The 21856-nt window shown below is 41.1% G+C and overlaps 1 protein-coding gene across 3 annotated transcripts in view; it reads left to right on the forward strand.

Annotated features, from left to right (window-relative positions):
• The first annotated feature begins 536 nt into the window (after positions 1-536).
• The window catches only part of EXOC6B (exocyst complex component 6B), a 615405-nt gene continuing 594085 nt past the window's right edge, over positions 537-21856 (forward strand). For all 3 annotated transcript variants that reach the window (XM_007523677.3, XM_060187119.1, XM_060187121.1), the window contains exon 1: positions 537-742. In XM_007523677.3, coding sequence (XP_007523739.1) covers positions 630-742 — 113 coding nt within the window. In that variant the 5' untranslated portion in view covers positions 537-629. The remainder of the gene's footprint in view (positions 743-21856) is intronic.

Genomic DNA, 21856 nt, shown 5'->3' on the forward strand with positions numbered 1-21856 from the left:
ATAATTCAACGTTTTCATTTACTACAAATCAAGCGGAAATGTACAAACATTGGGTGCTGAGGAGTGGGAATGGTTTTTGAAGACGGGAAAATCTGCAATAGCTTAGAGTAGCAGAACTCAGCTATTTTGCATTTACAACAAGTTCTGTCGGGTGCTTTAGCTGTATTTGCAACAAGCTGTTATCTGCTTGTTTAGCTGAAAGGCTGTGGGGAAATGTTCTGTGGACCTTTTAGTAGGACACGGGATTCATGGCTTTAAATGTATTATGATAATCATTTAAATATTCCTAAGTATATCTGAATAAATCCATTTCATAACTTTTAATGACTTCAAGTTTACAGTTCCTGCAGTTTCTGTTGCTGTCTTATAGTGTGGCTTTCAAAACATATTAGTGTAGTCAATGAATAAATGAGAGGAATCCAGATACTATTATCCAGAGAACTACGAGTCCCAGCGAGCATTGCGCGGAACGTGGCATACGAGGTGACGTAAGGGGGCGTGTCTAACCCGAGGGAGGGGTCTGTCCAGCGGGCAGTCGGAGGCTGGGGTGGCCGGCGAGCCTGGGGTTAGAGGGAGTGAAAGGTGAACTGAGCGGAGGGAGGGGACGCACTGCCGGGCGCCCCCAGTCCATGGATCGGGCAAAGATGGCGGAGGCGGAGAGCCTGGAGACCGCTGCTGAGCACGAGCGGATTCTGCGAGAGATTGAAAGCACCGACACGGCCTGCATCGGGCCCACGCTCAGGTATCCCGGGTACCGGGGCCGCCGACGGGCAGGCACGGGCGGGACCGGGGCACAGATTCCTCCGGGGCTGTGTGTGTCCAGCCAGCGATCGGCTCGGTCCGCAGCGATCGACCCCTCTCTTCGGGGAGATCCTGCCGAACAGCTTCCACTGCGAGGCGTGTCTTTCTCACAACCCCGGTGTGGAGTCCCCTCCCGGTGGTCCGTGCCCACGCCTGCTTCCCTCAGGGATGGGGGAACCTCGTTCTTGCTCCCCGGCTGGCGCCGCCCGGCAGGCAGCTGGAGCGCGTCGGACAGATGGTGGATCGTAACAGATCTTCCCCGAGGACATCCCCCTTCTCACTCCGGCTCAAGCCCTGTGCTGCCCCAGACAAGGGGAGTCCCGCTTATCAGACAAAACACAATTTCACTGCGTGGTCTGTTGCTTGGATGTTAAATTCGTGCCTCCTTAAAAAAAAAAAAATCACAACCACTTCTCTGAGACAAGTTCCTGAAAATCTAAGGCCTGGAAGGAAGCAAGTTCCCCTTATTTCGCACTCCTCTCCTGAGAGCGGGTGTTCCCTGGAACCCAGTCAGGAGAACCCTCTCCTGGGTGCAACCTCGAGGTGGTCTCCTAGCTGAGAAAAAGTTATGCCCTGCACCCTCCCCAAGCTACCTTTACTTCGCTCACATATCTTTATTTTATTTGTAGATGTTAATATAACCCCCTAGCTACTTAAGATTATTTAGCAACACTTAGGTGCCATTGACTGAGCACAGTGCAAGAGGCTGTATTAAGAGATATACAGATAAAACAAGTCATCAAAGGATCCTGTCAGGCAGATGCTGTTATTACCCTCATTTTCGGAGAGGGCACAGAGAGGTTAAGTGACTTGCCAAAGTCCACAGAGAAAATAAAAGTGGAAGAGTGGCGATTCCGATTCTAACAGTATAGATCCAGTGTCTGAATTCTGTTGCTGCTTCAGTTGGGGATTCCTCTCTACTGGTACTTCCTGTTACTCACCCAGCCCAATTTTGAAGTACCTCACCCTTTCAGTTTACCAATGCCCTGACCTAATTCATCTTCCTCTGTTTTGTGTGAGACCCTCAGATGTCCACTCAGCCAAGAGATGCTTATCTTCCCCACCTTATGCCCTCTGGGGTTGCTGCTCTTTTAAAAAAGTTCTTACTCACTGTTTATTCATGGGGAGAGTTGCCTCATGAAAGAGTGTTGGAAGGAGGGGCAAGTTGAAGACTTTTCCTCCTCTTGCCACCTGCACAGCGTCCTTTCCCAGGCCACATTGGCCACATTGTTTGCAGTTTTTCAGTGCCATCCCTGTCTAGCCTTAGTGTTCTGCCATTTGCCTGTTATTGCATTCTGATCATGATACCCATGCTTCTCCCCCCCACTTTTTTTTTTTTTTTTTTTGCATTTTCATGAGTTTAGAAGAATGAATGATCCTCATTTCATCATCTTGTATAAAATCTAGGGGTTTCTTACTTCTGAGCACAGTAGTGGCTATTGATAACTTGGTTTTAATAAAATGAGATGTAACTAGAGTTACTGAGGATTCTTCTTCAATATTCTACTAAGAAATGTGGCAGCCAAGCCTGGCTCCCACTGGTTTTTAGGAGTAGTTTTTAGGAAGGTGACTTTATCAGAATCCCAGCAGTTGTCTAGAGTTGGTTGCTGTGTTCAGTGGTTAACCATTCTTGGTTTCTATAAGTAATGCCTTTCATGTTAGTGATTTTAGGTTTTTTTTTAAAATAAATTTTTAAATTATTTATTCCCTTTTGTTGCCCTTGTTGTTTATTGATGTCGTTGTTGTTGGATAGGATAGAGAAATGGAGAGAGGAGGGGAAGACGGGGAGAGAAAGACAGACACCTGCAGACCTGCTTCACCGCCTGTGAAGCGACTCCCCTGTAGGTGGAAACCAGGGGCTCGAACTGGGATCCTTCCGCCGGCCCTTGTGCTTTGCGCCACATGCGCTTAACCCGCTGTGCTACCGGCCATTTCCCTTGATTTAGGTTTTTGTGATATGTTAACTCTCCACTGAATAGCAATGCATATTTGTGTCAAACTACCACCTGCAGTTTTCTGGTATCTGATTTAATAATAGGTAACCCTCACACTCCCCTCCTGAATCCTCAGGGAGTATATTTTAAAACCACCCAACTAATGCTGGAAGCCTAGGATAGTACTTAACCCTACATTTACTGTATTTTCCTGCACATATATTCCTGTGCTAAAGTTTGATTTTTAAATTAGTCACAGTAAGGAATTAGCACCACTAATATAAAATGGAGCAGTTCTAGCAATATATTAGGATATATGAAGGTTATAAAAGCAAACATTATATGAATGCGCTCTTTCTTTAAAAGTATTTTATTGTACGTAATATTTTGGGACCTGGCTTATTGTTTTACCTCAGGTAATTATATCTGGGGATGAGGGGCTAGCTAATCTATATTTATTATGTTTAAGCTTTAAGTTACCCATTCTCCTTAAAATTTATTGTGTTCTTCCACTGGAAAGTGTGTAGGTTAGATGACTTGAGAAATTACTTAAGGGAACATGGTAAAAAAAGATTTAAAAACTGCTGTTTTCATCATCTTTTCCTGGATCCTGCATCATTATCAGGGACATTTCATTTTTGGACTCTTAACTTACTGCTAGGCGTAAGAGTCGATCATTTGAACACCCTACAGTAAAATATTCTATAGTACCCACCGTCTTTGTTTTTAGTCTAGCTTGTCCCTGCTCATCGGGGGTGATCTCATTTTTTCCTTATTTCCGTCTGAGAAGTAGTGTGTATAAACTTGATGTTTTATATCCCTTGCACCTCCACCAGCTAGCTACCTAGCTACTTTCAACTAGAAATCTCAATTTCCTTTCACCATCTTCATAATCTTTCTCCCTCCCTCCCTCCCCTTCTCCCTTCTTCTCCTTCTTTTAGATTTATTTATTCTTTGATAGGCTACACAGAGAAATTGAGAGAGGAGGAGGAGGTAGAGAGGGAGAGAGACAGACACCTGCAGTACTGCTTCACAGCATGAAGCTTCTTTCCCCCTGCAGGTGGGGACAGTGTACTTGAATTTTGTAATAATCCTTGCACATTGCAATATGTGCACTTAACTAGGTGCCCCACCACCTGGCTTCATCTTTCCTATTTCTTCCAGTTTTTTTTTTTTTTTTTTTTTTTTTTGCCGCCAAGGTTATCGCTGGGGCCGGGTGCCAGCACTATGAATCCTCTGCTCCTAGCGGCCATCTTTATTCCATTATTGTTGCTGCTGTTGTTGTATAGGGCAGAGAGAAATTGAGAGAGGAGGGGGAGACAGAAAGGGGAACAGAAGGATAGACACCTGCAGACCTGCTTCACCGCTTATGTAGTGACTTCCCTGTAGGTGGGGAGCTGGGGCGGGGCTCAAACCGAGATCCTTGCACCAGTCCTTGTTCTTTGTACTCTATGCCAGTGACCACTACCGCCCAGCCCCCTATTTTCCTTTCTTCTTTTATCTGACAGGGCAGAGAAAAGCTGAGAATGAAGCGTAGAGAGGAAGAGAGAAAGATAGACACCTGCAGATTGCTTTACCACTCGTGAAGTGTAATCCTTGCAGGTGGGGAGTGGGGGCTCGAACCCGGATCCTTATGCATGGTGATATGTGCACTTAACCGGGGATGCCACCACCTGACCCTTTCTTCCAGCTTTTGTGGTAGCAGTTTTAAGGTACCAATTCTTACCTGTTTCTAAGACAGGTTTTGTAACTGAAGAACAGCCTTGCAGTAAATTGATAGGTAGAATAATTAGCGTATCCACCCACCAAAATCCTGCACTAAACAAAAAATCATTTTGACACTGCCTAACCAGACTTTTCCCTTTGCCAGTTTTACTTGTGTGTCATTACTTGCTTCCCGTGCCGTGTTCCTAAATTATCTTTCTAATATTTCTTTTATGTATGACAAGTCCCAATGGCTTGGACTTTTTTATTATATAACTACCCTTACCATTACATAGAAAATGCGATATTAGTCAGTTCCCATATATCAGAAGGTTGTGTCCTTCCTCCCTCCCTCCCTTTCTTTCTTTCTTTCTTTCTTTCTTTCTTTCTTTCTTTCTTTCTTGTGTGTGTAATTCTGAGAGGCCTGAGCATACTTATGCATATAGAGGTGGTTGCCTAGCAAATTCTATTGGGAAAGCAGCTTAAATTTTATTTTGTTAGATTTAAGTCCTTATGTTGCAGATGAAAAAAGAAGCCCATGAAATGTGAGGTTATGTCATTTTTAAAAAAACAATACCAATTCTGTCTTTTCAGTGCTAATATTTAAATATTGATTACAATTCACTCATGAATAGTAGCTCCTTATACTCATTTTTTTCTAAATCTCATCTCTGTGTATCTCGTCTTCTTTTATATTACTTATCCAGTGGAATAATTTCCTCAGTTTATTCTGTGTGTACTTTTTAGTTAACATTCAATCTTCCTTGCTATTTCAGATTTTTAAAAAAATTCTTAATATAACAGTAAAATATGTATGCCTTTAAAATAGCATTTTAAAATGTCCTTCAAATATCTACAGATCATTCATTTAAAGTGTACACTTCACTCTTGTTCATATATTTAGAGTCATGCAAAACAATTACCACAAATCTACTTTTTTTTTTTTCCTCCAGGGTTATTGCTGGGCTTGGTGCCTGCACCATGAATCCACCGCTCCTGGAGGCCATTCCCCCCCCCCCTTTGTTGCCCTTGTTGTTGTAGCCTCGTTGTGGTTATTATTATTGCCATTGTTGAAGTTGTTTGTTGTTGGATAGGACAGAGAGAAATGGAGAGAGGAGGGGAAGACAGAGAGGGGGAGAGAAAGATAGACACCTGCAGACCTGCTTCACCGCCTGTGAAGCGACTTCCCTGCAGGTGGGGAGCCGGGGCTCGAACCAGGATCCTTACACCGGTCCCTGTGCTTTGCCCCACATGGGCTTAACCCACTGCGCCACTGCCTGACCCCACAAATCTACTTTTACATTTCCATCACCCTCAAAAGAAATTCCACTCCAATTAGTGGCCATTCTTTAATCTGTCTCCCCTCTTTCCCTGGGCAGTCACTATTTTTTTTTTTTTTTTGCCTCCAGGGTTATTGCTGGGGCTTGGTACCTACATTGCAAATCCACTGCTCCTGGAGGCCCTTTTTCCCCCTTTTGTTGCCCTTGTTATTTATTGTTGTTGTTGTTATTTGCTGTCGTTGTTGTTGGATAGGACAGAGTGAAATCTAGAGAGAGAGAGAGAGAGAGAGAAAGAAAAGACAGAAGACAGAGAAGGGGAGAGAAAAACAGACACCTACAGCCCTGCTTCACCGCCTGTGAAGCGACCCCTCTGTAGGTGGGGAGCCTTGGGCTTGAACTCGCATCCTTAGGCCTGGCTTATCCCACTGCGCTACCGCTGGGCCCCCTTCCTTTTTGTTTTTATGAGGTTGCTTACTCTGTACATTTCAAACAATAGAATCTATGTATCTGTATCTTTATCTGTTGAGTTGTCAGAAAAATCATGATCCATTTTTGCATAGGAAAACATTGAAAAGCCCAGCATGACTTTTCTAACAATATATCCACACACATTTGTTTATTTTATTCATTCCCAGAGCACTGCTCAGCTCTAGCTTACAGTGGTGCTGAGGACTAAACCTGCACCCCTGGTGCCTCAAGCATGAAAATCTGTTATTTCATGGACTGGGAGGTGGCTCAGTGATAGGGCTTTGGACTCTCAAGCATGAGGTCCTGAGTTCCACCCCTGGTAGCACATGTGCCAGAGTGATGTCTGGTTCTTTCTCTCTCCTATTTTTCTCATTAATAAATAAATAAAATCTTAAAAAAAAAAAGAAAATCTGTTATGTTACAGAAGATGTTATTTCCCCAGTTCTTGAATTGTGCAAAATAAGCAACCCAAACATACACATAGACACACACACAATTTTTTGATCTAGTACAATGTTTTTGAGGGTTCATCATATTGTAGCTTGTTTGTAGTTTCTTCCTTTTTATTGCAGATAGTATTTCAATATATATGCATTTCATTTATTCATCAATTTTAAGTTGCTTTCATTTGGGATTATTATGAATTGTGCTTCTATGAATATTTTATACTAACTTTTGTGTGGACATATTTTCTTTTTAAACAATAGTTTATTGATTTAGTTTTGATAGAGACAGAGAGAACTTGAGAGGGCAAGGGAAGATAGAAAGGGAAAGAGACAGAGAAACACCTGCAGCCCTGCTTCACTACTTGTGAAGCTTTTCCCCCTGCAGGTGGGGGGACCAGGGGCTTGAGCCTGAATCCTTCCTTGTGCACTGTTATGTGCGCCACTGCCTGGCCCCTATGTGGACATATTTTCTCTTCCTTCCTTCCTTCCTTTCTTTCTTTCTTTCTTTCTTTTCTTCATTCTTTCTTCTTTCCTTATTCATTCCTTCCTTCCTTCCTTCCTTCCTTCCTTCCTCCCTCGTTTCCTCTTTTTTTTTTTTCAATCCACCAAGGGTATTCTTGGCTCTCTGTGCTTGCACTATAACTTTGTTCCTATCAGTGGCTATATTTTTATGTTTGGCTTTTTTTCCCCCTTTCCATTTTTATTTTTTGATGGAGGGTAAGACAGAGGGAGAGAGAGAAAGAGACTAGGAGAGACACCTATGACACTCTTCCCCTGCCTGTGGGGACCTGGGGACTTTGAACTGGGTCCTTGACTGTGATATTATGGGTGAACCACCACTGAGGTGGGTGTACTACTCAGCCCCTATATGTCCATATGCTTTCATTTTTCTTGTGCATTTTTCTTCTCTCTTTCTTTACTTTTTAATAATATTTATTTATTTATTTTCCCTTTTATTGCCCTTGTTTTTCATTGTTGTTGTAGTTACTATTATTGTTGTTATTGATGTCATCGTTGTTAGGACAGAGAGAAATGGAAAGAGAAGGGGAAGACAGAGAGAGGGAGAGAAAGAGAGACACCTACAGACCTACTTCGCTGCCTGTGAAACCACTCCCCTGTAGGTGGGAGGCTGGGGGCGCGAACCGGCATCCCTACCGTGGTCGTTGCTCTTCGTGACCTGCGCTTAACCTGCGCTACCGCCTGTCTCCTTCCCTTTTCTTTTCTTTTCTTTCTTTCTTTTCTTTCTTTCTTTCTTTCTTTCTTTCTTTCTTTCTTTCTTTCTTTCTTTCTTTCTTTCTTTCTTTCTTTCTTTCTTTCTTCCTTCCTTCCTTCCTTCCTTCCTTCCTTCCTTCCTTCCTTCCTTTCTTTCTTTCTTTCTTTCTTTCTTTCTTTCTTTCTTTCTTTCTTTCTTTCTTTCTTCCTCTCCCTTTTCCCTCTTCCTCCCCAGACACAAACACAAAGAAAGGTGAGATATCACAACACAGTGGTATTGCAGGAGTCTACAGTCACCTCCCCCTGCCCAGCGTTGCTCCCGTGCAGTGCTAGGACTTCAGCTTAGGCCATCATGCACAGCAAGGATTATGCTCTGCCAGATGAACCATCTCCCAGCTCTTCATCGTAAGTTTATTTTTGGTGGAGCCGGGGCCTTGTACATATGTGACTTCACCCTCCTGGTCTGACACCATAGCACCAGAGCCTCCTCTGGTGCCATAGCACCTTCCAGGGGGTACAGGGGATTGAAACCTGGCCTTCTCGTTGTAGTTTTGATTCACTTTTCTCTAATGATGATCTTTTCATGTTGCTTATTAGTTACTTGATTATCTTTTTTTAAGTTTTAGTTTTTAATTTTAAAAACCTTTATTAATATTATTTTAAAATTATTTTTATTTATTCAATAGAGCCAGAGATCTAGAGGAAAGACAGCGATAGAGAGGGAGAGAGAGAGACACCTGCAACACTGCTTCACCACTTGCAAAGCTTTCCCTCTGCAGGTGGGGACCCAGGGCTCATTGTAATATGTGTGCTCAATCAGCTGCATCACTCCACCCAGCCTTTATTTATTATTTATTATTTGTTATTTATTATTTTCTTGCTTCCAGGGTTATTGCTAGGGCTCGGTGTCTGCTTTACGAATCCACTGCTTTTGTAGGCCATTTTTTCTGTTTTGTTGCTGCTGTTGTCTAGGACAGAGAGAAATCAATAGAGGAGGGGAAGACAGAAAGGGAGAGAAAGATAGTCACCTGCAGACCTACTTCACCGCTTGTGAAGCGACCCCCTCCCCCCACCCCGTGTGTGGGGCGGGGGCTCAAAACCGGGATCCTCAAGCTGGTCCCTGCACTTTGCACCACGCGAGCTTAACCCTCTGCGCTACCGCTGGACGGGAATCCTTGAGCTGGTCCTTGTGCTTAGTACTATGTGTGCTTAAGTGGGTGCGCCACCTCCTGTCCTCCCAGGGCATTCATTTTCATTCTTATAGCTTGCATCTTTTTTTTTAAATCCTTTTTTTTGGTAAATATTAAAAAAGAAATTTATTTATTTATTCTCTTTTGTTGCCCTTGTTGTAGTTATTATTGTTGTTGTTATTGATGTTGACGTTGTTGGACAGGACAGAGAGAAATGGAGAGAGGAGGGGAAGACAGAGAGGGGAGAGAGAAAGATAGATACCCGCAGACCTGCTTCACCGCCTGTGAAGCGACTCCCCTGCAGGTGGGGAGCCGGGGCTCGAACCGGATCTTCCCGCAGGTCCTTGGCTTTGCGCCATGTGCGCTTAACCTGAGGCGCTACTGCCATCTTGACTCCCATCTTGTATCTTTGTTCCAGCACCATTTCATGTGCCATCTTTTAACCATTTGTATTCTTGGTTGATTTGGCTGTTCTTTTTACCAAGAAATGTATATTCCTTTTTGTGGCAGAAATATTAACATCGAAGACCCTACCATTGTGTTTATTTGACTTTACTACTATACTTGTTTGATTTTTCTCACTCAGGAACAAGCTAGCTGTAATATTTTAAGCTAATATTTTTCTCCTTTTAGCTCAATTGCTGCTTTCCATTTTCCATTTTCCTGTGTTAGGGAAATGATTTGATCACTGTATTTGATCTTGGTAAAGAACTTTATTTTAGGGATAGATATTTGTGGAATTTCTCTTGCTTCGTATTTCAGTTTTTAAGATTAACAGAAAATATTTATGTTGATGCTAGAATGCTACTTTAAGTTTTAAAAAATATTTATTCATTGGGGAGTGAGAGGGAACTGAGCATCACTCTGGCATATGCAATCTGAGGGGGTTGAACTCGAGGCCCCATGATATGAGTTCAACACTTCTTATTTATTTACTTATTTATTCATTTTTAATTTTTATTTATAAAATGGAAATATTTACAAGACCATAGGATAAGAGAGGTACAATTCCACACAGTTCCCACCACTGTAACTCCGTATCCCATTCCCTCCCCTGATCGCTTTCCTATTCTTTTTTTTTTTTTTTTTAATATATTTTTTTTAATTTTATTTATTTATTCCCTTTTGTTGCCGTCATTTTTTTTTTTTATTGTTGTAGTTATTATTGATGTCGTCGTTGTTGGATAGGACAGAGAGAAATGGAGAGAGGAGGGGAAGACAGAGAGGAGGAGAGAAAGATAGACACCTGCAGACCTGCTTCACCGCCTGTGAAGCGACTCCCCTGCAGGTGGGGAGCCGGGGTTCGAACCGGGATCCTTATACCAGTCCTTGTGCTTTGCGCCACCTGCGCTTAACCTGCTGCGCTACAGCCCGACTCCCCGCTTTCCTATTCTTTATCCCTCTGGGAGTATGGACCCAGGGTCATTTTGGGATGCAGAAGGTGGAGGGTTTTGCTTCTGTAATTGCTTCCCCACCTGCTGAACATGGGCATTGGCAGTTCTGTGTACTTTGCAACCTCTTGACCTGGCTGTATTTTTTTTTTTTTTAAATGTAGTTTAATAAACCTAGGGCCTTATGCATGTGTGCAATGCTGAGAGACTTTCCTGTCCCAATTTTTTCATTCTGTTTTTTAAAAAAAGTTTTTTATTATCTTTATTTGATATAGACAGCCAGAAATTGAGAGGTGGGTGGAGACAGAGAGACACCTGCAGCACTGCTTCACCACTTGTAAAGCTTTCTTCATACAGGTGGGAACTGGGGGCTTGAACCCGGGTCTTTACACATTGTAACATATGCACTCAACCAAGTGCACCACCACCCAGCCCCAATTCTTTTTTTTTCTTTGGGAGACACTGAAACAGGTGGGAGGGAGAGAGGTATAATGGGAGGAATGACACCACTGCATCACCATCCATAGGTTAGGCGCTCCCATATTAGGCCTGGGTTCAAACCCAGCATGTCCATCATACACAAGATGTCTGTGGTACTGGGTGAACTATCTCAAGGTCTCACTTTTAAAAAATATTTTAAGTTGTCAGAACACTATGTCAACGTTATACAATGTTTGGAAACTATACTAAAATTTTCCTACAACCCTCTAACACAAGTGCTGTTGTTTTGGATCACTTCCTTGTAGACCTTTGCCATCCATACCTGTTTTCTTGTTACAAAGCTGTACTCCTGGAATAGGCACAGTTTCCTAATGGCTCTTTTTTAGTTATGCTGTTGGAGAGCTGTCTTTTACAGAAAAGAAATTCAGAAGCTATCTCACAACTTGTTTTGCTGAGTGTCATTTGTTAATCAAAATATGGGACCTAACTTCCGCACTCTCTACTGTTGTGCCTTCAGCCAAATGGCCTTGTTTTCATTCTCTTCCTCCCTCTGGTAGAGAATCAGCCAGTCATAACCCCTGATTCATGATATTTTTTCATTTTTGGCTCATGCATGGACCTCTTTAATCAATTAAGATTATTTTAAGCAACCTATCACTCAAGTGAATGTGTTTTGAAAAATATTTTATTTATTTATTTCCCTGTTTTGTTGCCCTTGTTGTTACCATTGTTGTGGTTATTATTATTGTTGTTATTCATGTTTTTATTGCTGGATAGGACAGAGGGAAATGGAGAAAGGAGGGGAAGACAGTGATAGGGAGAGAAAGATAGACACCTGTAGAACTGCTTCACAGCTTGTGAATCGACCCTCCCCCCTGCAGGTGTGGAGCAGGGGGCTAGAACCAGAATCCTTATGCCGGTCCTCGAGTTTTGTGCCATGTGCGCTTAACCTGCTGCGCTACAGCCTGACCCCTATATTATTTTTTTTTTAATCTACAAAGTGGGGCTTATTCCTTTTACATTGAAGAAACAGTATTAAAAAACAAAACAAAACAGGAGCTAAGACTTTACTTACAGACCCTACTGGCTAGTTCATTTACCCGAGTGTGCTACCTCCCAGCCCCTACAGCTGCTATTTTGATTTAGAGTATTTCTGTCTTCAGAGTTAGTTTGTTGATTTTTTTTTTTTTTTTTTTGGCCTGCACTAACATACCATCGGGATGTAATATTCATCAGTCATAAGACGCTAGGAATGCTTATTTTGGGAAAGAGTAAGGCATGGAGGAAGTAGGGAGCACATTTATAAAACCTCCTTAGGTGATTATATGTACTTTGACCTTGGGCAATCACTTAGGGGAAGCTATTTTCCATTGCTAGTTATTTAAACTTTAGTAGTAGTTCCTTTTAAAAAAATAACATTTATATGAACAACTGTATGCCACCCAGCTAGAGAACCTGGAAGAAATGGATGATATCTTAGATACCTACCAAGTTCCCAAAACTAAGTAAAGAGGAAGTAGATAACATGAACAGGCCCATCACAGCTAATGAAATTGAAACAGTTATCAAAAATCTTCCCAAAAATAAAAAGTCCTGGACCAGATTGTTTTACAAATGAATTCTACAAAACCTTCAAAGAAGAACTAATACCTCTACTTTTAAAAGTCTTCCAGAAGATTGAAGACACTAGAATACTCCCTTACAGCTTCTATGAAACCAACATCACTTTGATACCAAAAGCAGACAGGGAACAACCAAAAAAGAAAACTACAGACCAATATCTCTGATGAACATGATCAAAACACTACAAAAATGGGAATAGATGGAAAATTCTTGAAGATAGTGCAATCTATATATAGCAAACCTATAGCTAACATCATACTCAGTGGTGAAAACTGGAAGCATTTCCACTCAGATGAGGTACTAGACAGGGCTGCCCACTATCACCATTAGTATTCTACATAGTGTTGGAAGTTCTTGCCATAGCAATCAGGCAGGAGCAAGGAATTAAGGGCATACAGTTTGGAAGAGAAGAAGTCAAACTCTCCCTATTGGCAGATGACATGATAGTATACATAGAAAAACCTAAGGAATCCAGCAAGAAGCTTTTGGAAATCATCAGGAAATACTAAGTAAGGTGTCAGGCTACAAAATTAACATTCAAACGTTAGTGGCATTCCTCTATGCAAACACTAAGCTAGAAGAAATTGAAATCCAGAAATCAGTTCCTTTTACTATAGCAACAAAAACAATAAAATATCTAGGAGTAAACCTAACCAAAGAAGTGAAAGACTTGTATACTGAAAATTATGAGTCACTACTCAAGGAAATTGAAAAAGACACAAAGTGGAAAGATATTCCATATTCCTGGCTTGGAAGAATTAACATCATCAAAATGAATATACTACCCAGAGCCATCTACAAATTTAATGCTATCCCCATCAAGATCCCAAGCACATTTTTTAGGAGAATAGAACAAATGTTACAAATGTTTATCTGGAACCAGAAAAGACCTAGAATTGCCAAAACAATCTTGGGAAGAAAGAAGAGAACCGGAGGCATCACACTTGCAGATCTCAAATTGTATTATAGGGCCATTGTCATCAAAACTGCTTGGTACTGGAACATGAATAGACACACTGACCAGTGGAATAGAATTGAGAGCCCAGTAGTGAGCCCCCACACCTATGGACATCTAATCTTTGACAAAGGTGCTCAGACTATTAAATGGGGGAAGCAGAGTCTCTTCAACAGATGGTGTTGGGAAAAAAATGGATTGAAATATTCAGAAGAATGAAGATAAACCACTATATTTCACCAAATACAAAAGTAAAGTCCAAGTGGATCAAGGACTTGGATGTTAGACCACAAACAATCAGGTACTTAGAGGAAAATATTGGCAGAACTCTTTTCCACATAGGTTTTAAAGACATCTTCAATGAAATGAATCCAATACAAAAAAGACTAAGGCAAGCTTTAACCTATGTGACTACATCAAATTAAAAAGCTTCTGCACAGCTAAGGAAACCACTACCCAAACCAAGAGACCCCTCACAGAATGGGAGAAGATCTTTACATGCCATACATCAGACAAGAGGCTAATAACCAGAATATATAAAGAGCTTGCCAAACTCAACAACAAGACAACAAATAACGCCATCCAAAAATGGGGGGAGGACATGGACAGAATATTCACCACAAAAGAGATCCCAAAGGCTGAGAAACACATGAAAAAATGCTCCAAGTCTCTGATTGTCAGAGAAATGCAAATAAAGACAACAATGAGATACCACTTCACTCCTGTGAGTATGTCATACATCAGAAAAGGTAACAGCAGCAAATGCTGGAGAGGGTGTGGGGTCAAAGGAACCCTCCTACTCTGCTGGTGGGAATGTCGATTGGTCCAACCTCTGTGGAGAACAGTCTGGAGAACTCTCAGAAGGCTAGAAATGGACCTACCCTATGATCCTGCAATCCCTCTCCTGGGGATAGATCCTAAGGAACCCAACACACCCATCCAAAAAGATCTGTGTACACATATGTTCTTGGCAGCACAATTTGTAATAGCCAAAACCTGGAAGCAACCCAGGTGTCCAACAACAGATGAGTGGCTGAGCAAGTGTGGTATACATACACAATGGAATACTACTCAGCTATTAAAAATGGTGACTTCACTGTTTTCAGCCGATCTTAGATGGACCTTGAAAAATTCATGTTAAGTGCAATAAGTCAGAAACAGAAGGATGAATATGGGATGATCTCACTCTCAGGCAGAAGTTGAAAAACAAGATCAGAAAAGAAAACACAAGCACCTGAACTGGAATTGGCGTATTGCACCAAAGTAAAAGACTCTGGGGTAGGTGGGTGGGGAGAATACAGATCTGTTGGTATTTATATATATCCGTTGGGCGTCATTTGTTGTTAAGTTCGGGGGCGCCAGCGGGCCGGGCTAACTTCACGACGGTAGACAGAGACAGAGACTTGGGGACACACGGCTGGGCCAAAAAGCTGTATTTCTTTATTCACGAACAACGATTCATAAACTAACCCAAACTAATCACCACACAGCTCTCTCCTGCATCCTTCTCCTCTCGCGGCCACCGCAACCAGTCTGCCCGTCAGTTGGGGTTCTGGGGCGGGGATAAGCGGGGATAAGCGGGCCCCACGAAACTAGCAGGGCTAAACCACAATCTCCTAGAGGTGGGGGGAAGGGGACCTAACCAATATGAAGAATACCAACACAGATCCAAGAAGGATGACAGAGGACCTAGTGCAGGTTGTATTGTTATATGGAAAACTGGGAAATGTTATGCATGTACAAACTATTGTATTTACTGTTGAATGCAAATCATTAATTCCCCAATAAAGAAATTAAAAAAGAAGACATCAGTTTTAACAAAAAAATAACATTTATTTATTTTAAGAATGTAATGCAATGACTTTTAAAAATGAGAAGAAACAGAGAAAAACCTAGTCTTCTCACTATCTTAACTCTTTTTTTCTTTTTTAAATTTTTTATTATATTTATTTATTTATTGGATGGAGACAGCTAGAAATTGAGAGAAAAAGGGAGATAGAGAAAGAGTGAGACACATGCAGCCCTGCTTTACCACTCGTGAAGCTTCTCTTTCTCCTTCTCTGTGTTCCCCATAAGTCTCAGTGTTTGTCTGTCTTACCCAATAAAAAATATTTTAAAGTATATTAAATAATTTAAAAAGAGAGATAGAGATAGAGATAGAGATGGAGTGACAGAAAGCAGGTGGGGACCAGGGACTTGAACCTGGGTCCTTGCGCATTATAATGTGTGTGCTCAACCAGGTGTGCCACCACCCAGCCCCTAACTCTTATGTTTCTGTCTTTAAAATTTCATATATAGGGGCCGGGTGTAGATAGCATAGTGGTTATGCCAGGAGATTCTCATGCTTGAGGCTCCAAAGTCCTAGATTCAATCCTCTTTACTACCATAAGCCAGAGCTTGAGCAGTGCTCTGTTAAAAAAAAAAAAAAGACTTTAAAAATTATAAAATATAATTTCTTATGTAGGTGGCTGAGTGGTGGTGCACCTAGCTAAGTGCACATATTACTATACACAAAGACAGGGTTCGAGCCCCTACTCCCTACCTCTAGGGGGTACGCTTCATTAATGTTGAAGCAGGTCTGCAGGGGTCTTTCTCTCTCCTTCTCTATCTCCCCCTCCTCTCAATTTCTGTCTGTCCTATCCAACAAAACAAAACAAAACAAAAATTCTTACCTATATTTTATTGCATGAGGTTGAATATATATATATTTTTTTGCCTCCAGGATTAACACTGGGGCTTGGTGCTGGCATTACGAATTCACTGCTCCTGGTGGCTATTTTTTCATTTTTATTGGATAGGACAGAGAGAAGTCAAGAGGGGAGGAGGAGATAGAGAGGGAGAGAGAAAGGTAGACACTTATAGACCTGCTTCACTGCTTGTGAAGCGACCCCACTTGCAGGTGGGGAGCTGGGGGTTTGAGCCAGGTGCCTTGTGCGGGTCCTTGCACTTGGTACTGTATGCACTTAACCCAGTGCACCATCTCCCAGCCCCAGATATATAATTTATTATATTAGGAATATATGAGGTATTATGTTATATTTTGCTTTTTCAGTTAACATGTTACATAGGTTCATAATCCTTATATATTATGTAGCTTTATAATTTTAGTGGCTTCATTCATGATTTGATTTATTTTCTCAAATGTTTATTGACCTCTTTCTTTCTTTCTTTTTTTAGTGATTTAATATTGACTTAAAAAGTTGTAAGATAATAGGGGTATAATGCCATATAGTTCCCACCAATGGAGTGCTGTGTCCCATCCCCTACATTAGAAACCTCCTTTCTCCCAAGGTCATAGATATGGGCTGATTCCATAACACCCTCTCTCTCTTTCTCTCTCTCTCTATATATATATATGTGTGTGTGTGTGTGTGTGTGTGTATGTATATATATATTCCTCCCCCTATTTTTCAACACTCCTGCCTTTACTTCCTTTCTAGTTCACCCCTACACTTACTACTGCTTCCAGATGTCTTTCCTTTTTTCCTTTTCTCTCTCAGATAAGTACCTGGCTTCCTCCGGAGGTTTCCAGATTTGCTTCCCTTTTGTTGATGTGATAGAAACAAGATACCTAGTGACAAACTCTTTGGGTCCTGGTGGAATGGGTGTGCAGAGCCCTCTGGATTACTTCCCCTATTATTTACCATTCTGGGAGCATGGACCAAAATGCTTTTTGTGGTGTAGAAGGTGGGAGTTCTAGCTTTTGTAATTGCTTCTTTGCTGGACATGGGTGTAGGCAGGTCTATTCATACCCCCCCAGCCTGTTGAACACTTTCTTTTTAAAATTATTTTCTTGAAAAAAAATATTTTTTGTTGTCTCTGGGGCTTTACCACTCAAGACTGACTTTTACAGATAGAAAATAGAAATGCAGTGTGCAAGGACTCAGGTTCCAAGTCCTCAGTCCCCATCTGCAGGGGGAAAGCTTTATGTTCAGTGAAGCAATGCTACAGGTTGGTCTCTCTCTCTCACTCTCTCTCTCCCCCTTCTCTGTGTTCCCCTTCCGTCTCAGTGTTTGTCTGTCTTACCTAATTAAAAAATATTTAAAAATATATTTAAAAAAAGAATTTAAGAAGAGAGATAGGGATGGAGTGACAGAAAGAAAGATATCATAACACTGAAACTTTCTTCATTGTGGTGGAGGTGGGCTGGAACCTGGATTGTGCCCATGGCAAAGGAAACATACTCTCCAAGTGAGTTATCTTGCTGGTTTTATATGCAATTTCTATGTTCCAGTTATTTTTCTAGACTTTTGGGGTATAGCAGGGAGTAAAACAGATTTTTTTTTTGATAGTGTGTTTTTATGGATCTTATATTCTAGTTGCTCACTTAGAATAAATAAGCACACATAAAGTAATACTGTTTAGTGATTAGTGTTGTATATGACAAGGTATTTTCATGAGGTGGTTAGAAAATTTTCTGGCAGGGTTTGATTAGAAAATTGTATAGAAATCAGTTAATTATAATCTGTGAAGAAACAAATTTTCTCTGGGCAAGTCTTTTTGGACAGAAGGGACAGTAATTATGAACATTCTAGGGCAAGTATAATGGCAGGAGATTATGGTAGAAAAGTCAGGTTCTAGATTCTGTAGATTTATAAAGAGACTTTGGGGACCAGGTGGTGGCACACATGGTGGAGCACACATAATACAATGTGGAAGGACCTGGGTTCAAACTCCAGGCCCCAACCTGCAGGGGGAAAACTTCACAAGTGGTGAAGCAGGGCTGCAGGTGTCTCTGTCTCCCCCTTCCTCTCAATTTCTGGCTATCTCTATCCAATAAATAAATAATGATAATAAAAAATTTAAAAAAGAAAGAAAGAAACTTTGGGGGTGGTGGTCAGCTGGTGACTCACAAAGAGAATGAGTCATCACCATGCATAAAGACTTGGGTTTGCAGCCCAGGCCACCAAAGGGGACCACCTACAAGTGGAAAGCTTCACAAATGGTGGTATGGAATCTCTCTTCTCCCTAGCTCTCTTACTCTATCTAGAGGAAAACAAAACAAACCAACTAAACAAACAAAAAACACCAAAAAACAATCACCCTCGTGCCACCATTGATAACAAACAAATCAGAAATGATATCATTCTCTGTGTTATAGAAAGATGCAACAAAGTTTTTAAAGCAGGGAATCAGCATGTTCTAATTTAGGCTAAGCCAGCTCCATTCCGATTTTTGCCTGGAGATGAGATAAGAAAGGAAACAAAACCAGTCAAGCGATATTTTGTAGTGATAAGACCCAAGTGATGACTGTGGCATGCAATAAAGTGTTGGGGAGGATGTGAGGAGAAGTAGTTGGATTTAGAATATATTTGGAAGGTAGAGCCAAAATTGTAGATTAGTTGTAGGGACTAAAGAAAGAAGAATCAAGGAAGATTTCAAGGCTCTTAGCCCAAGTATCAGGATAAATGGTGTTACCATTTACTGACTGGAGTAGGGAAGAAAGGGGAAAGAACTATTATATATGTGACACTTATTACTGCCTCAACTATATAACTTTGGTTTATCTTTTCCACTACAATTTGTATTGCAGGTGGATAGAGATTTCATTACTTTGTTTGCTGCTGTGTCCAGGGAACTTGAAAGAATGTCTGACATACTGCTGGTGCTTAGTAGACCTTTGTTGAATGAATACAAAAATACAGGAACTATTTCAGGAACTGTTAATTGTCGGGGGGTTGATTAGTTGCTTTTCAGATTGACTGGTTCAAAGCATATGTCTAGGGTAGGAGTGAGTTTACCTGGCAGAGTGTGTGCCTTTGCCATGTGCAAGGTCCTGGGGTGAGCTCTGGCACATGTACGTACCCTGGACTCCAGCAGGGCAGCTCTCTGGATAGTAGAGCGGTTGTGCTGTGTTTTTCCCTCAATTGATAAAACATTTAAAATATTGAGCTTGATTGTGTAGTTGTGTGGCACAGTTGAGAGGGCCTGAGTTCATTCTCTGGTGTCATGAAAAATAATGAGGGAGGTGGTGGAGCATCTGGGTTAGCCCATATGTTACAATGCACGAGGATCCAGGTTCAAGCCCCTGGTCTCTCTGCCACCTGCTGGGGATGAGCTTCGTGAGTAGTGACAAAATGCTATAGGTATCTCCCTTCCCTTTTGACTTTTTTTTTCTTTTACCCCCCACCCACCTTTTTTCTTTATTTGCTAGGATAGAAAGATTGAGAGAGAAGAGAGCGATAGAAAGAAAGACAACTGTAACACTACTTCGTCGCTTGTGGAGCTTCCTCCTTTGCACATGGAGATGGGGGCTTGAACCCAGGTCCTTGCACATGGCAACATGTGTGCTCAGTTGGGTTTGCTACCGCTCACCCCTAAGATGGGAAGATGGGAGTCTTGCTCTCCCCCAACATAGCCTTCATCATTCTCACAAAGTTAGACTGAAGTATTCAAGCTCCAAGTCCAGTGCTTGATGAAGACTTAGCAGCATGATCAGTTAGCAAAAAATGCTGAAGTAACAGGATGTTGAAGCCTCTAGACTTTTTATTGGTATCCAATAAATAAAATAAAATTAAAAAGAAAGTAAGGCTATTATGATTAAGATCTTGAGATGATATCAAATTGCTGAAAAACAGTATATCAGAAATTTTTTTTTTTGGCCTCCAGGGTTATTGCTGGGGCTTGGTGCCTGCACCACAAATCCACTGCTCCTGGAGGCTACTTTTTTTTCCTCTTTTGTTGCCCTTGTTTTATCGTTATTGTGGTTATTATTATTATTGTTATTGATGTCATTGTTGTTAGATAGGACAGAGAGAAGAGGAGAGAGGAGGGGATGACAGAGGGGGAGAGAAAGACACCTGCAGTCCTGCTTCACTGCTTGTGAAGCAAACCCCCTGCAGGTGGGGAGCCAGGGGCTCGAACCAGGTCTTTGCACTTCGCGCTATGTGTGGTTACCCTGCTGTGCTACTGCTTGACCCCCCCATATGTTTTTTTAATTACATATAATTTTTTACTTCCTCTTTACTTCTATCTGTGAAAAGTATAGTTTATAGTAATTGGTTCCCCCAAATCTGTCATTCTTCAATGTTTAGTGCAATTTTTGTCAAAACTTTGTAAATTTGTGTGGCAACTGATGATTAAAATGATGTAATTCAAGTATGTGTTATTAAGTAAAACAGCATTTAACAAAACACTATAGTTATGAGCTAGGTAGTATTAAAAAGTTTCATCACAATATGGAATAGAAAACTGACATTTTTAGTATTTAGATAAAGAGAAGTTATATTTTATGTTAATAACATCATTGAATTATCTAACAAACTGGAAAAATGGAAAACCGATAACCCTGTTATGACAATACTGATGTCATTCAGTCAGCATTGGGCTGTATGACTAGTTTTACTTAAGCTAAATAAACAAAAGTTTCCCTGAGCCCTTTCAGTGAATGGCTTACTCTGATGTGCCATTTGACTGCTTAGATTAAAACCACAGAAAAGTAGTAGTCACAAAGAGGCATTAAAGGAGAGCTTACCTTTTGCCAACCATTCTTGTGTCAACTGTCAAAGAGTTTATTTGTTTATCTTCAGATCAAATATATAATGCTGATGAAACTGATCTACTTACCATGGTTTTGAAAGTAAAAGGCAAATAGGTAAATTGTTTTTATTTGTTTGGGCTTAAAATATTTAATTTAAAAATGGGAAGAAAGAATATAAACTGTAGAAGTAATAAATTTATTCTTTTCTTCCATTCTCCCTCTCTTCCCATAAATTTTTCTTTCCTTTTATTTTTTTTTTTTAAAGATTTTATTTATTTATCAGTGAGAACAATAGGAAGAAAGAGAAAGAATCAGACATCACTCTGATACATGTGCTGCCAGGGATTGAACTCTAGAGCTCATGCTTGAGAGTCCAGTACTTTATCCACTGTGTCACCTTCCAGACCACTATAAAGTTCTTATTTTTCCATTGCACTTTTTTTATTCATTGTTGGATAATGAGCCCAGGGCCCTGTACATGCAAGATACTGCTGAGTGGTCTTCCTCTCTACTCTGCCACCCCCTTCTTTTGCCTTCAAGGCTATCCCTGGGGCTTGGTGCTAGTGCTATGAATCCACTGCTCCTGGAGGTCATTTCCCCCCTCCCCCATTTGGATAGGATGGAGAGAAATTGAAAGAGGAGGGGGAGATAGAGAAAGGGAGAAAAAGATAGACACTTGCAGACCTACTTGTGAAACGACATTCCCCCTGGCAGGTGGGGAGCCGGGGACTCTAACTGGGAACCTTGCCTGTGTCTTTGTGCTTAGTACTATGTGTACTTAACCTGGTGCACTACTGCACCCCCTTCTTTTTCTCTCTCACTAAATATAATAGAATAAAACTTGAGTCATGAGGCAGTGTTACACTTGTGTGAAGCTTTGGTTTTATTCTCCGGCATTGCATTAAAAATATATTGGTAAGAGCAGTTATTT

The sequence above is a fragment of the Erinaceus europaeus genome, chromosome 3 (genome assembly GCF_950295315.1).
Source record: "Erinaceus europaeus chromosome 3, mEriEur2.1, whole genome shotgun sequence".
Lineage (NCBI taxonomy): Eukaryota > Metazoa > Chordata > Mammalia > Eulipotyphla > Erinaceidae > Erinaceus > Erinaceus europaeus.